The sequence below is a fragment of the Atractosteus spatula genome, chromosome 3 (assembly GCF_055471065.1).
Source record: "Atractosteus spatula isolate fAtrSpa1 chromosome 3, fAtrSpa1.hap1, whole genome shotgun sequence".
In the NCBI taxonomy this organism is placed as follows: Eukaryota; Metazoa; Chordata; class Actinopteri; order Semionotiformes; family Lepisosteidae; genus Atractosteus; species Atractosteus spatula.
Window position 1 is genome coordinate 12,699,604 of NC_142708.1, and position 13,992 is coordinate 12,713,595.

Consider the following 13,992-nt stretch of genomic DNA (forward strand, 5'->3'; position numbering starts at 1 on the left):
AACTGTCTTCCATGCATCCTCCTCAGTTTTTTTCCCTGTACAGAACTAGGTGAGGTTTGCATTCTAACCATTTGATTTCTTCTTCCCTAAAGATTGTTTGGTTTGCAGAAGCAATTTCAGAACCATTTTTCAAAAAGTGGTTTACAGCAGGCCGTCCTGTTGTTAACATTGCTGCTGAGGATAAAAATAGTAGCTTTTGAATCACTGTTGGTTTTAAAATGGTGTAACGCAACGGGGGCTCAGGCGGGCGCCCTTGCCGCATCAGGTCGGCCCCACACCGTCCGGGGCTCGAACCCGGGACTTCCGCGTCTCTCTGCAGCGACCCAGCCCCGTGAGCTAAAGAGAGATCTCTCTACAGCCCAGTAGCTGTAGTCCTGCTATCACAGGGAAGGGCGGTGACGTCACCTGCTCTGGTACGCCGGCTCTTACACAGTACCTGTCGGCCGTAAGCGTTACACTCTCCCCCGCTTAAATCGCCGTCCCCGGCGAAGGGCTATCCCATCCCACTTCTGACACCAATGTAACGCAACGGGGGCTCAGGCGGGCGCCCTTGCCGCATCAGGTCGGCCCCACACCGTCCGGGGCTCGAACCCGGGACTTCCGCGTCTCTCTGCAGCGACCCAGCCCCGTGAGCTAAAGAGAGATCTCTCTACAGCCCAGTAGCTGTAGTCCTGCTATCACAGGGAAGGGCGGTGACGTCACCTGCTCTGGTACGCCGGCTCTTACACAGTACCTGTCGGCCGTAAGCGTTACAATGGTTTCACTAGGAACAACAACATCCAAGAACTGAATGCTTTGTGAATGCTTGGGATAAGTTTAGCTTAAATCCCTTGGTAAATGGGTAGCTCACTGGCCATAGGATGAGGAGGCTTGAATCCCATTCAGAAGGAGTGAACCAAGGGACAGCTGCAAGGTGGAGATGAAGAGGGGGAGGGATGCTTAAGAGGAATGCAAAGGGAGGCAATTGAGTTGAGTGTATCGTGTACCGTATGTAGCTTATTCTGTAATGGTGGTGATTAGGTACAGCTGTGTGAGATCGACTTGTCATTGTTATCCCTCCCAAACTTCAGTTAATTACTTTCATTGAATAAAATTAATTAAATGGTTATCAGTTTTGATGAAACATTGAGCTACAAGAAAGAGCAGGCAAGGCATGTTATGCTCTGTGGCAATGCTTCTCAGGCTGTGTGCCATGGCACACTGGTGTTATGTGGAAAAGTCTCAGGTGTGCCATTGAAAAAGAAAAGAACATGTTTAAAACATGAGCGTCAGAAGATACTTTCCCTTCTTGAACCAGCTGTGTACTGCTGTATGTTCATTGTAACAAGCTCATAGTGAACAAATTCAAGCCAAAAATTGATGTGAAATATTTCTTGGTTCTTTGTATCACTTTGAATTAAATGTTATTTATTGCACTATGAGTACTGATTATTATAAAATAATTTTGTGTGCTGCAAAAAGATTTTGTTGTTAAACGTTTGCCATGAGCTGAAAAGTTTAAAATCTAGTGATGTATGGTAAACAAAGAATGTAAACCAAGTAGAAAACCATTTTATTTGTGTTGCAAAGTCAAAGTTAAAAAACAGCTTTTAAAGAGATACTGGATATTACCTGGTGCTGTCTTTCCCGTGAGTGTTAATCTTGCAGGCAAGCTACCACTTTTCTTAATGGGGCTTGGAGCGGTGCTCAAGCTCTGTCGTTGTCTTCTCAGCTCTTCTTCCCGTTCCTGGGCAGCACGGATCTCCTCCTCAATCATGGATAGAGTTCTTTGCTTCTTGGAACGTAACTTGAAGGGCCCAGCGCTGACCTCTGTCTCTTGTGCCCTCGTTGCTGAGGCTGTACTTCTGAGCTCAGCTGCCTGAGAGTATTTGCTGAAGTAGCTAAACTCTTGCCGGTCGTTTTTAGGAGGGGACTGGTTGGAGCCAATGACCAGAGGTGTAATGGTATCCTTAGCATCTACTGTTGTCTCAACTGTAATCTTTGGAGCTTGGCCTCTTTTTTCCTGCATTAAAGGTGACACCTGGCATGGTTCAACATATCTGTTTTCCTGCATTGAAGTTGACAACTGAGATGGCTCATTGTCTGTCTTTTGTTGCAGTGGAGATGAGACCTGGGGTGTCTCAAAATGAGACTTCACTTCAGAGGATGAAAATGGGTTTTCAGTGACTTCCGCATGCTTTTCTGTGCTGAGAGCTGGGGTCAACTGCTGTGCTTCCAATTCATTTGTCTGTTGAGCAATAGCTTGCTGGATTGCATTTTGGACCAAGATACCCGCATGGTATTCCAGCTGGTCCTCTGTCAGAATGGCTCCTTGATAGGAAGACTGAAGTACAGAAACACTGTGTTCATTGGGTGATTTGGCTCCCCCTTCCATTTTGCCATCAACTGGTGTTGTGACTTGTGGGGTTGATGGGAAAGAGAAATCTCCTAGGGAGTTTTCCAAAAAGGCATTCATGGTCTCATTGGAAGCTCCACTATCACTCACATTATCCATGCTAAAGTCATTAGACAGGGTCTCCAAGACAGTAGTGTCCTGTGACCTGAGAGAGAGGTCATCTAATCCTGAATCAATCTCCTCTGGGTGGTAGGAAGTATTCACTGACTGTTGTAAAGTATATATTTCGGAATCTTCATCTTTCAATATAGTCATTACTGCTCGGGCACATGTAAAATCTCCATCTTCCATCCAATCCTTGTTGCTTTTTTTTACATCACTGGGTGTAGATGACTCTTTTACATCTGTGTCTTCTGGAATGCAATATATCTTCTCTGCTTTGACTGTGGTTACTTCACTGACCTCCTCATGGTCAGGTTTGACTTGGCCTTTGATAGGGCTTTCCACTGTTATGGAGCTGGTTGCTTTCTCCACATGGGTAACCTCTGGTGCTCTGGAAAATGGTTTGGCAGAATAAAGTTTGGGAGCCACGGTTCTTTTTGGAGCAACAGGCTGCTTGGAGTTTTCCATCAACAAAAACTGCTTCCGTGCTGTTGAGAAGTCAATCTGTTTTGTGACAATGTCTTCCTTGTTGACTGTGGTAGGCTCTGGTGGCACAATAGAGGCAACTGTCTGCTTAGGTGATGTTTGTGGCACATGTAATATTTCAGGCTTCTTTTGCTTACGTTCTTCATACTTCTTATATGATTCTAACTGCTCAGCATCTAGCTGTTCTTCCACTGTCTTCTCTTGAGGAGGATTCCACCATTTGGCAGCAATTCCAGGGTTTTTCTTGACTGCCTGGCTCTTAATTAGCTCCCTCCTCTCCCTCTCTAGCTCTGCGATCTCCTCTGAGGGCCGGATTTTCTTTACCCGGATGCACTCCTTCTCTAAACTGCTGTCAAAGAGTTTGGATGGCTTCTTCTCTTCTTGGAAAGCCCGTAGCTCAAACCGGGCCTCTTTCTTGATGGTTGTCAAAACTGGTTCACCTGACAATTTCTTGTAATCCTGCTCATCTATTCCCGAGTGACCATTGGGCTTCACCTGGCTGGAATCTTGGTTGTCTAGAAGGGGCATTGGCCTCCTCTCTACTAATATAACTTCATTGGTAAATGGTGATGACCCACCAGAAACATGTACAGATGGTCCTGAGCCCTCAATGTTGACTGCATTTGGTTCAGGAGAAGAGGTTCCATTCAAAGTGCTCTCAGTAACTGAATCACAGCAGTTGGCTTCCAACACCTCATCAAGATAACGTATCTCCTTGGCAACATCACTATCTAGTGACTCATGTCTGTTTTTCATGCCATTTTGGCCACTGCTGGGAATGCAGTTATGCTGATTCTCTGACTGGGATTCAGAAAAGGGCGATTCACATTCCATTTTGCGTTTGCTTCCAGTTGTAACACTGACAGAGTCGAAGAAACTCACACTCTTCAAGGGTCTTTCTTTCTTCAGCTCAGTGTCATCCTCTGTGGTTCTGGAGGAAGATTTCTGAAAGACATCAAAAGAGGATATCAAAGTTATATTAAGGCAAATCAAAATCTGATAATCAATTTACAGGTCCTATTTTTGCAGAATTTGTGCTTTGTTAAATTAATTTTCTTTGACAGAAATCTTCTTTGTCTTGTCCAGCACAACCTGCAGTGTAAAATGCACAATGCATGAAGGTATGCAGTGAATGAAGAGACATTCAATTACTTTTCAATTAATTCAATACTTGATCATGCCTGAAACTTTGACTTCAGTATTCTTTTCATTGTACATGATTTTAGAATTAATTTGGCTTGTGATATGTAACAGCATTGCACGCAGACAGATGATACACATCTAGTCTTTGTTAATTATAGCTGCACTCAAAATCCTCTAAATAGCTTTACACCTTCATGTCACCAGCAGACGTCACACCTTGTAACCTCTCCCTGTCGCAGATGTTGATGGTACAAATTAGATAACCCACATTCACCAACTGTTAATCCTCTTTTGTAACTAATAAAAGCCAGCTGTCAAAACAACTCTTCTGTTTGATAGAATTGCATCAGAACATGCTGCACATTTTCCACTGATGGTCTTATTATAGTGATATTTGATATTGTAATCATTAGGATTACTTTAGTTTAGGTGGGAAGCTGCATCAGCATGCGTAGTCTGCAAAGGAACAAGTAATATGTTTATTCCATGCTGAAAAGAGAAGAGAGAAAACACAACGTTTCGGCTGTGTTTTCTCTCTTCTTTTTTCAGCATGGAATAAACATATTACTTATTCCTTATTAGGATTACTTTGCTTGTTTGGGTATATGGTGAAAATGGAAATATTATATCAGACGTACTTGTTGAAACAATACTATGTACTATATGTGTATGGCTCGGTAGAAAATCACAAAATCATTTTTAAATATTAGCAAACAGAAATGTATTAATTATTGCAGTGAAATTAAAAACGGGTATCTATTGACTCATCGGTGCATAGTAAGGATAACTAATGTCTAGAAATACATTCAATACAAACCCATCCAATCCCAGCAGTAGCCAACCAGTTGAGTACTGCTTTTTAAGTAATTCAGAAAAACACTAGACAGTATGACCTAAACTTTGATCCAAATATACGTTTCTCCTGATTTGATCTTCAAAAACCTTAAAACTCCAACAAGCAGGCTTTCAATGGCATAGAAAAAGAATATGTATGGGAATAAGTCTAGAAGTGTTTTGTGAGTATAAAAAGAGTAATAGGAGTAAGGTGATTAATTTGTTTTGGATATACTGAGTATTACATAGGATATGGCATTTTTAAATCACTTGCCTATTTACTTCACAGTAGGCTTTATAAAGCAGATGTATAATTTTCACTCAGAAACTATGTAAACTACTTTTTGTGTTTTGCCTCCTCTGTTGCCTAGTCATGCTTTTCTATAATTCAGGAATCTGACACAAAAAGATTCTTGTTTATTGTAACTCTCAGGGCCTGAAGCAGTGTCATGCTCTTCCATTATATACCCTTTAAAAGAACAAGTGTCCTTAATTCTAAAATACAGAGCATGTATTGCAAATGTATCTTGAGAAATGTTCTTGTGGATGAAAAAAATGCAGGGGACTAAATAATGATTTTAAAACAAAAGATAAAAGAACAGTATGTCCTATGTTAAGATTAAACATTTTTGTACAGACCTAAATTTCAGAACTATCTGAAATTAAACAACAAACATAAGAAAGACAAGTCTCTCTTATGGTTTATTGTTTTTCTTAGATTCCTGTGACAGCCCAACCACAACAACAAAAAGAAAATACTTAACCTTTTTTAAAATATAAAATACTGTATGTATCATCAAGGGCTTGATCTCAGATTACAAGTAAAGAGGAAATGTGAAATTGTGATACAGTTCAAGTTGCAGTTTTACAGTGAAATCTAAAATGGGCAACACTGTTAACCCAGTTTCCTAGCCCTATTGTTAGGGTGTACATTTTTCATGACCTATTTTTTAATTGTGACTCCGTCCAACCAGTCTCAAGATGTTCATGCAGCTTCTTAGTAAACAATGTAATGAGCAGTTTCTACACTTAAATAACTTAAATTATATCATTGAAATTGCATCTGCTTGCACACATCAGCAATTCTGGGGGAACTGTTTATTTCGCTGGTATGGCTGAAGAGATGTTTCTTCATTCATATGTGACATTGAAGTATTCCACTTTCATTCTTTTATTTTTAACACAGAAACAGTTAAAAAACTGCAGTGAATGTGTTTTCTTAATTATCTGTTACAAATTTAAATTTGGGGCTTCCTTTTGTGATGTTACATTTTGTTCTCTATGTTTTGTTTTATAATCTATCATCAATAGGTTATAAAAAAAGTATCTCTTGAAACACAAGAGGAGCTTAAGTGTAATTAATCCATAGTATACTAAGATTAAATTTACTATTAGAAAAATGTATTCAAATGGAATAGAAATGGTCAAAGAATGTTTGCTTAAACAGTTACTGATCATACAGTAACTCACAGTATTATTATTTGCAGTACATCAAAGAATTATTCATTTAGTGTTTTATTGCCACTGTTGTAAAAACAAGTGTAATGTACAGTAACAGCTTGTTTGTGGGATATTAGACTGCATTTCATCAAGGAGTGTACTCAAGCTCTTGTTGCTGTCCCACTGTACACAAACTTAAAATGTCTTTAAACTGTTCATTGGCTAAAGCGCCCCAGTTACAGCCAACAGGAGCTCTTGAAGGAGAAAAAGAACAAATATCACCCCTTGTGGCAATTACAGACACTCTTTCTGTTGGTGTTCCACATACCTTTTGGAAGAAAACAGTCAATATAACAAGGATAAAAAAACAAACAGCTTTCACAAGAAGGGAAGCAGGATGAAGCAGATAGCTAATTATCTTCTAAAGGTCTCTTTGGTTTGTTTACCCATAGGGCAATGATGAGGCCTGGTTCCCTGGATTTTGTAACTATAGCAACACCTTATGGACAAGCAAAGGAAAGGTTGTTTAAATTTAGGACTAAAACTAACTTCCTATATGAGAGTCATCATTGTGCTTTCTTTTATTTTTTTGTAGCCATGCTATTTTTGAAAGCTGATTCACAATAATGGCTAAATATGGCTTATACTGTATATGAGGACAACAGAAAAGCCCTAAAATACCAAAATAGAAAAGAAAATGAAATAATAAAATGGGACATATGACTGTCCTCTGATAGCATTCTTAGGTATTAAGAACAACGCTTTGTGGTATTATTATCTGAAGCTTTTTTCCCAAGCAATATACTGTACAGTAGCATGCAGATTGCTTAAAAGTGAGTTCTCAGTAAAAATGTTTTGAATAACTACTGGAATGATGTTTTCAGCAACTGTTTAATGTATGTCACAGTAATGTCTTACTTTAAAATGATTTCAAAGTCATGCTTCCTTAATTTTCTAAGGGAAATGGAATTCATGGAATTTTCTTAACTTCCAAGTGCCAGATGCAGACTGAAATCCCCTTTTCCAACATCACACTTGTGAAAAGATGGGGCAAATCAATTGCATTCAACCTTTAGAAATGTCTTCCCTTATTCAAAAATGCAACTGGTGCTTAAAACTGGGAACATATTAATAAAGAATCCTTTAAATTACTGTTTGTAAAAAAAATGTTTTGGAAGACACTGTAAAATTAGCAAATGTGCTGCATATCCCATAAAGAAACGTTCTGCATTTACTTAATTCCAAGCAACGCTATTTTTCTGTTTGTTCTTAGAAATTCATTGTATGTATTTCAGTTTTTTTCTGGATGGCTTCTATGCAGAGTTCCATTATTTAAGAAAATGCATTTCTTTCTTTGTCCTACACATTCTGCAGCAAAGTCACATAGGACAGGAAAACAGGGCAGCCACTTGAGGCTGCCTGTTCCATTTTCTTTCAGCTTTTGTAACTAATGTATTAAGCACATGGTTGGATAAATTATTAATCAAATAAGAAGTTCTTTTTATAGCTGAAGCTGTCAAATTGTAGATGTGTGGAAGACCACATACTAAGAATGTCCATTGTGGTTCAGAGTGCTTTTAACCTGCAGGGGGTCTCTTTAAAAGGCCATGTCCTAATTGGGTTAGAATTTCTTTGTAACCTCAAGGGAAACTGCACATTATTCTGACTGAGTCCCTCCTGTAGATAATACCCTAATGCATTTCTTTGTGGAAATGGTTCCTAAATGAATTGGATGTAGCCAATGTAGCCATTGTCATTTTACTACTCACTTAATACCTTACTATTAGCTTAGTGCAAATGGAGACAATTGTATTTTATGTTTGTGTGACTGCTGAGAAAGATAAAACTAAGTCCTTTCATGTTCCTTTTTAACAGAATTGTTTCGATAACAGCAGACAAATAAAGACTTAAAATGTGAAATCACAACCATATCATTTATTTGTATTGTGGTATTTTGGGCAATGTTACGCTTGTTGTGACTGTAGTCTGTATCAAACCCCCTTCTGTTTAAATGCATTTAAACCTGCCACACTTTCAAACCAGTTATTTCTGAACAATAATATTGAATTGACGTGTCAGCTAAATGTCTTGTTTTCCATGCGATCATATCTGAAACATTGCTAGACTAACTTACTTTGAATAAATTAATAACTTGAATTAGTATGCACATATACAGTACTTTTCAGTTTAAATTATTTCCTAGGAAAATGCCCTTGATGTCCATTTGATCGTTGGACCTGTTTAGTTGTTATTAATGATGGCAACAGTATAGGTCAATAAAAATGCCAGATGAAAACACTGTTCTGATACAGAATATTTTCTATTAAATCATTTCTATTAATGTTTTAGTACAAATATTCCCTCACTGTCTAGAAACATTAGTACATAAAGAACCGAAGTGTTTAAATACATTAGTTGAAACATTTAAAACAGCAAATTTAAAATGGTGAAATAACTACACACATAGATCTTTTCTCACAGGACAGATGCACCTTCATTCATAGCCTCATGGTCTGGGTATGGTCTAATACGTCTAATGAAATAATTCCATTAGGAGAAATCACATGATTAAGTGTTTACAAAAGCTTAAGAGCTTTCTGTGTATGTAATATTTTAATTTTTGGTTTTTTACCATTGGCTTTTCTTTTTTAATAATGGTTGCTCATGAATGTGTAATTCAGTAGTTGTTGTTCCAGCCTCATGAAATGCCATAGACTCTTGGTCAGTGAAGTGACCCATTCTCTGTCAGATGAAGCATGAAGAAGCAGGTGGAGATTGATAAATTGCAGCTGATCTTGAACACAAGTGAGAATGGCAGTGGTCTAGGCTTTTTCTTTGATCATTGATTAGAATATGAAATTGGCAAGCGCGAGGAGGCCATGAATCTCACCAAGATGTTGCTTGAAAGATACTGTATGATGGTATTGACTTTGACAGCATGGCTGTTTAGTTTGTTCCAAATTCCCACAACCCTTCATATGAAGAAATGCCTCCTGTTCAGAATTTAAATGTACTTCTGCTTACTTTCCCACTTGTGTCCTCTGGTTTGTGTTTAAATGTTGATTCAGAAGTCCTTAGGTTTTACTTTGTCAGTGCCTTTGAGGATTTTGATACTTGAAACAAGTCCTCTTATATACTCTTCAAACTATATTCAATTCTCTAAGCCATGCAAAAAGGAATATTTGTTTCAATGCAGTTGCTCTACTCTGTACTGATTCCAGATCATCAATATTTTTGTATTATGAGGAACAAACTTGAACACAATATTCTAAATGAAGTCTTACTAGTGCATTGTACTATTTTAACACAAGATCCCCCCATTGGAATTTTGTCTTTTAATTATATATCTTAGTATTCTGTTTGCATTTTTATTTCTTAACAACATTTTCTGTGAGCAGAAAATGCGGTTTCCTCCTACACACCTAAGTCTGTCATAGGTAGCTACTTATCCATTGATGGCAGTATGTCCAATACATGTTAGTATACAACTGATTTCACCTTTCTACACGTAATAAGATTAAATTAATTTCAGTGTATGCTTAAATGTGTTTTGTGCTCATATCTAATGGGTTAAAGACAGTTCTTTAACCTGGTGCCTTTCTAAATTTCCTGTGTTGGCAACAGTTTAAGAGAAGGAAAGTCACCTTCTCTCTTATTTGTTTATATGTTGGCCCAGACTGCCTTACAAATGGTTTTGTCTGTGTGATAGACAACCATGGTATCAGAAAACACACTCCCATTAAGATCTGCCAGAAAGACATTATATCCTACAGCAGTTCATCTTTGAATAAAAAAGCACATTGAACCCTACATGTACATGACTTTTCCCAGTCCCAAATAGTGGTGATCAGATGTATTTTTGCATATTTCCTGTCACATTACACATTTTGTATTGCTTTTTAACTAATAAAGAAGAGCAAGACTAAAACTCTATTTGGTTTCTTAGTTTTCTGCTAAAGATACAGGTATAAAGTAACTGATTCAAACCAGAGACTTTATCTGAGTCTAGCCATCTGACTCTTTTAGACTGTGTCAAATGTAACTGGATATAGCTAAAATTTATGTTATATGAGGGAGCTCTTATGCAGAACATACGTAAAGAAGTGCATCTGTTACAATTTTATTAATTCCAGATAGTCTTCCTATTAGACAGCAAAACATGAAAATAATATTATGTACATGGAAAAAGATATTAATGTTTTGTTTAGACTATCACGACCTTAATCTAAAATATGGTGTATTCAGTATTAATTACAATGTGTACAACCTGTAAAATATTCATTAAAAGTGACATTCTTCCAAGAAATTATGGGTTTCAAACTTCAGGTAGCACTGCTTTTATTTGTTGTTTTTGGGAAAAGTAAATAAATACTTTGATGCTTTCTTATTTTCTTAGTGAACATTTGTTAGGTGTGTACTGCCTTCAAATGCAGTAAAACATGACAAGTTAAGATTAGGTAAGATAAGACAGATATAATTTAAGACCAGGAGCCATGGCTATCAGTCATTAACAAACAACTGTTAGAGATCAACATTTTACAGACTTGACAGCTCAACTATTACTGTTGTAATTGAGGGTTTCAATATGGCTTCCAACACACTCTTGATATAGGATCACATCAAGATGGTGCAGGAAACTATATATAATTTACCAAGAAAATGCACATATTTTAACTTTATTTAACTAAATTCTTAAGTTTGTGCCTTTCATGTTCATTGAAGATTAGACACTGTGAAGTAGACACTACCTCGCATTTCACTAAGCTGAAATCTAGAAAAGAATATTTGCTGTAACTAGAATCTTACCATTAGTAGCCTTTTCCCATTAAGACTTAAAAGATATTAAACATTGTATACTGGTTTTGTGATGTGCTGGAAAATGTTAAACAGGAGTAAAAATGAAATGTGTTAAAGACTAAAGACTAACCCCACTTTACAGCTGTTCCGATAGTGTCAATTCTATGTCACAAAAATCCAAACAATCCAACTTCAGTTCATGCCCAGCCTAAGACCTCCTGACCTCACAGTGATCTGTGGGTCACATAAACACAATTAATTGCCTTGAGAAAAAAGTGAAAATGCTTGAAAGCATATAAACTCTTTACACTAATAAACAAAAGGACAACTAACCAAACACTAAAACGTATTTGAAAATTAGGTCATATTTTTGGGGGGTTTTGTAGTAATTATAGCCAGAAAATGCAGATGTCTAAATCAAAAGCATATCTTGATAATATTAGAGTTACTGAAAGTTAGGATCTCTCTTAGGAAAGCAGCAGTAAAATGTACGCAAAATACTTAACCAGTGGCCTACATTTAAAAATGCAAAGGAACAAGTAACGTTTCGGCTGTGGAGCCTTCTTCAGGTGTGAGCAGCCGAAGAAGGCTCAACAGCCAAAACGTTTTGTTTTCTTTGTTTTTTTCAGCATGGAATAAACCTATTACCTGTTCCTTTGCAGCCTACACATGCTGATGCAGCAACCCACCTGATCTACATTTAAAAATGTTCATGTAATCTGTCTCTCAGTATGGCACAAGGACTTGGTATAGGGTATTTCATAATTTCAGCAGCAATGTAAACAAGATTCTTTAATTAAACAACCTCATGGTTTCTTATCTGTCTAATTTTTGTAGCCACTTGGATTTACAGGTGCAGGTTTTATACAGTAATCTGAGAAATAAATCTAGGATGAATGCTGAAATAAACTATTGGAAAATATACAGTACTCCAAAGACATATTTTCACAAGATAGCAGTATGATGATGTAAGAGTACTCTAATCAAAACCCTAAAGATACTGGTAATTGCAAAGTCTAAAATAAGCACTTAATGTTTTATGAATCTTGAAGCCTGATTTAAGTTACATGCTAAAAAATTGATTCCCAATATATTTTACACAATTTATTTGAAAACTACTTATTAAGTGACCCAAATCAGAATTTTGAAAACACTTTTAGACCTAATTCTTATTTTGCCCCTTTTGAGAATTTATCTAGGTTGATTATGTTTTCCAGGTTTTGCTTTCACTAAACTAATTAATCATTTAGCCTAGCTCTCAAAAAACTGCGGATTTCCAGTTATTTATAAAGCTTCATAATTTCTAACTTAATATTGTAACGGTTCGGGGTTCAGGGGGGTGCCCTTGCCACCGCCGTTTACGGCTGGCCCCGCACCGTCAGAGACGTGAACCTGGGCCTCCGGTGTCACTCAACAGGGACCCAGCCTGGTGAGCTAAAGAGAGATCTCCCCTCAGCCCAGCGGCTGTGGTCCTGCTATTACAGGGGAGGGCGGTGACGTCACTGCTCTGGTAAGCCGGCTCTTACACACTCACTGGTGGCTGTAAGCATTACACTCTCCCCCGCTTAACTCGCCGTCCTCGGCGAAGGGCTATTTCACCCCGCTTCTGACACCAATGTAATGCTTCGGGGTTCTGGCGGGCGCCCTCGCCATTGCCGCTTACGGTCGGCCCCGCACCGTCAGAGACGCGAACCTGGGCCTCCGGCGTCACTCAACAGGGACCCAGCCTGGTGAGCTAAAGAGAGATCTCTTCCCAGCCCAGCGGCTGTGGTCCTGCTATTACAGGGAAGGGTGGTGACGTCACCGCTTTGGTAAGCCGGCTCTTACACAGTCACTGTCGGCTGTAAGCGTTACAATATTAACCAAGAAAACTGAAAAGGTTTCATTAAACCAATCACTCTTTCCATAATGGACTTAATTAAGTACGAATACAGTTTTGTTAAAAACCAGAAAACAGTGTATGCCATGGAAAGGGTTTGGGAATTCCTGCCATAGGAAATTGTTGGTTATCCACCTCAAGATAACCAACACATATCATGTTGTAATTTGGTGTTGTTTGCTCCACCTATTCCCAGAATCCCTAGGGTATAAAAAAATAATGATTTTTCTATTTATTATCGACTTGTAGGTCTCGTTCAATTCTTTGCAGACACAAAGCCTTGAAGCTACTTCTTAAATTGAGCCAGTGGATTTTATTAATTTAATAACAAAAAATAGGCATTTGGACATAATATTTTAGCACTTTTTTCATTTTAATAATCTTCACCAGTTAAACAAAATGATACTGAACCTAGGCTCTGATGTGACACAAAGGAACCTAGAGTAACCAGCAGATAACAATATTTCTTCTTGCTAGTCAAGTCATTTTAAGAAGGACAATACATACAGTAGGTCTGCACAGAATGGATGAATAAACAATGGTACATTCGATGCAGTGAGACAAGAGAACAAGCCAGCCATACCACCATCTAGACTCACCTACTGTCAGGGATTCTGGCATTGTTTTGGTATGGCACTTTATGGACACAATAAATCCAAATCCTGTTTATAATACTCAGAGAAGAGCATCACAGCGCAAAGACAGACGGTGTGCTGTGGCAAGACCGACAACCAGGAAACAAGCACAGCCTAAAATTGTGGTCGAGCAGGCAGGGGTCAAAGCCAGTGACAATGAAACTAAGCACAGTCCCAACCACAAAGAGGAATCTTTGAGGCTTTGTCAGAGCAAAGTGAGGGTCAGATTCAGGGAACACTGTGAATCACAGAATCATAGTCATATTAACAAGCGGGGTCCA

At 38.2% G+C, this 13,992-nt stretch overlaps 1 protein-coding gene across 2 annotated transcripts in view; it reads right to left on the reverse strand.

Moving 5' to 3' along the window:
• Positions 1-13,992, reverse strand: part of LOC148837434 (PALM2-AKAP2 fusion protein-like) — a 51,941-nt gene that overhangs the window by 10,259 nt on the left and 27,690 nt on the right. For both annotated transcript variants that reach the window (XM_088910200.1, XM_088910201.1), the window contains exon 2: positions 1,612-3,928. In XM_088910200.1, the coding sequence (XP_088766326.1) occupies positions 1,612-3,817 (2,206 nt within the window). In that variant the 5' untranslated portion in view covers positions 3,818-3,928. The remainder of the gene's footprint in view (positions 1-1,611; positions 3,929-13,992) is intronic.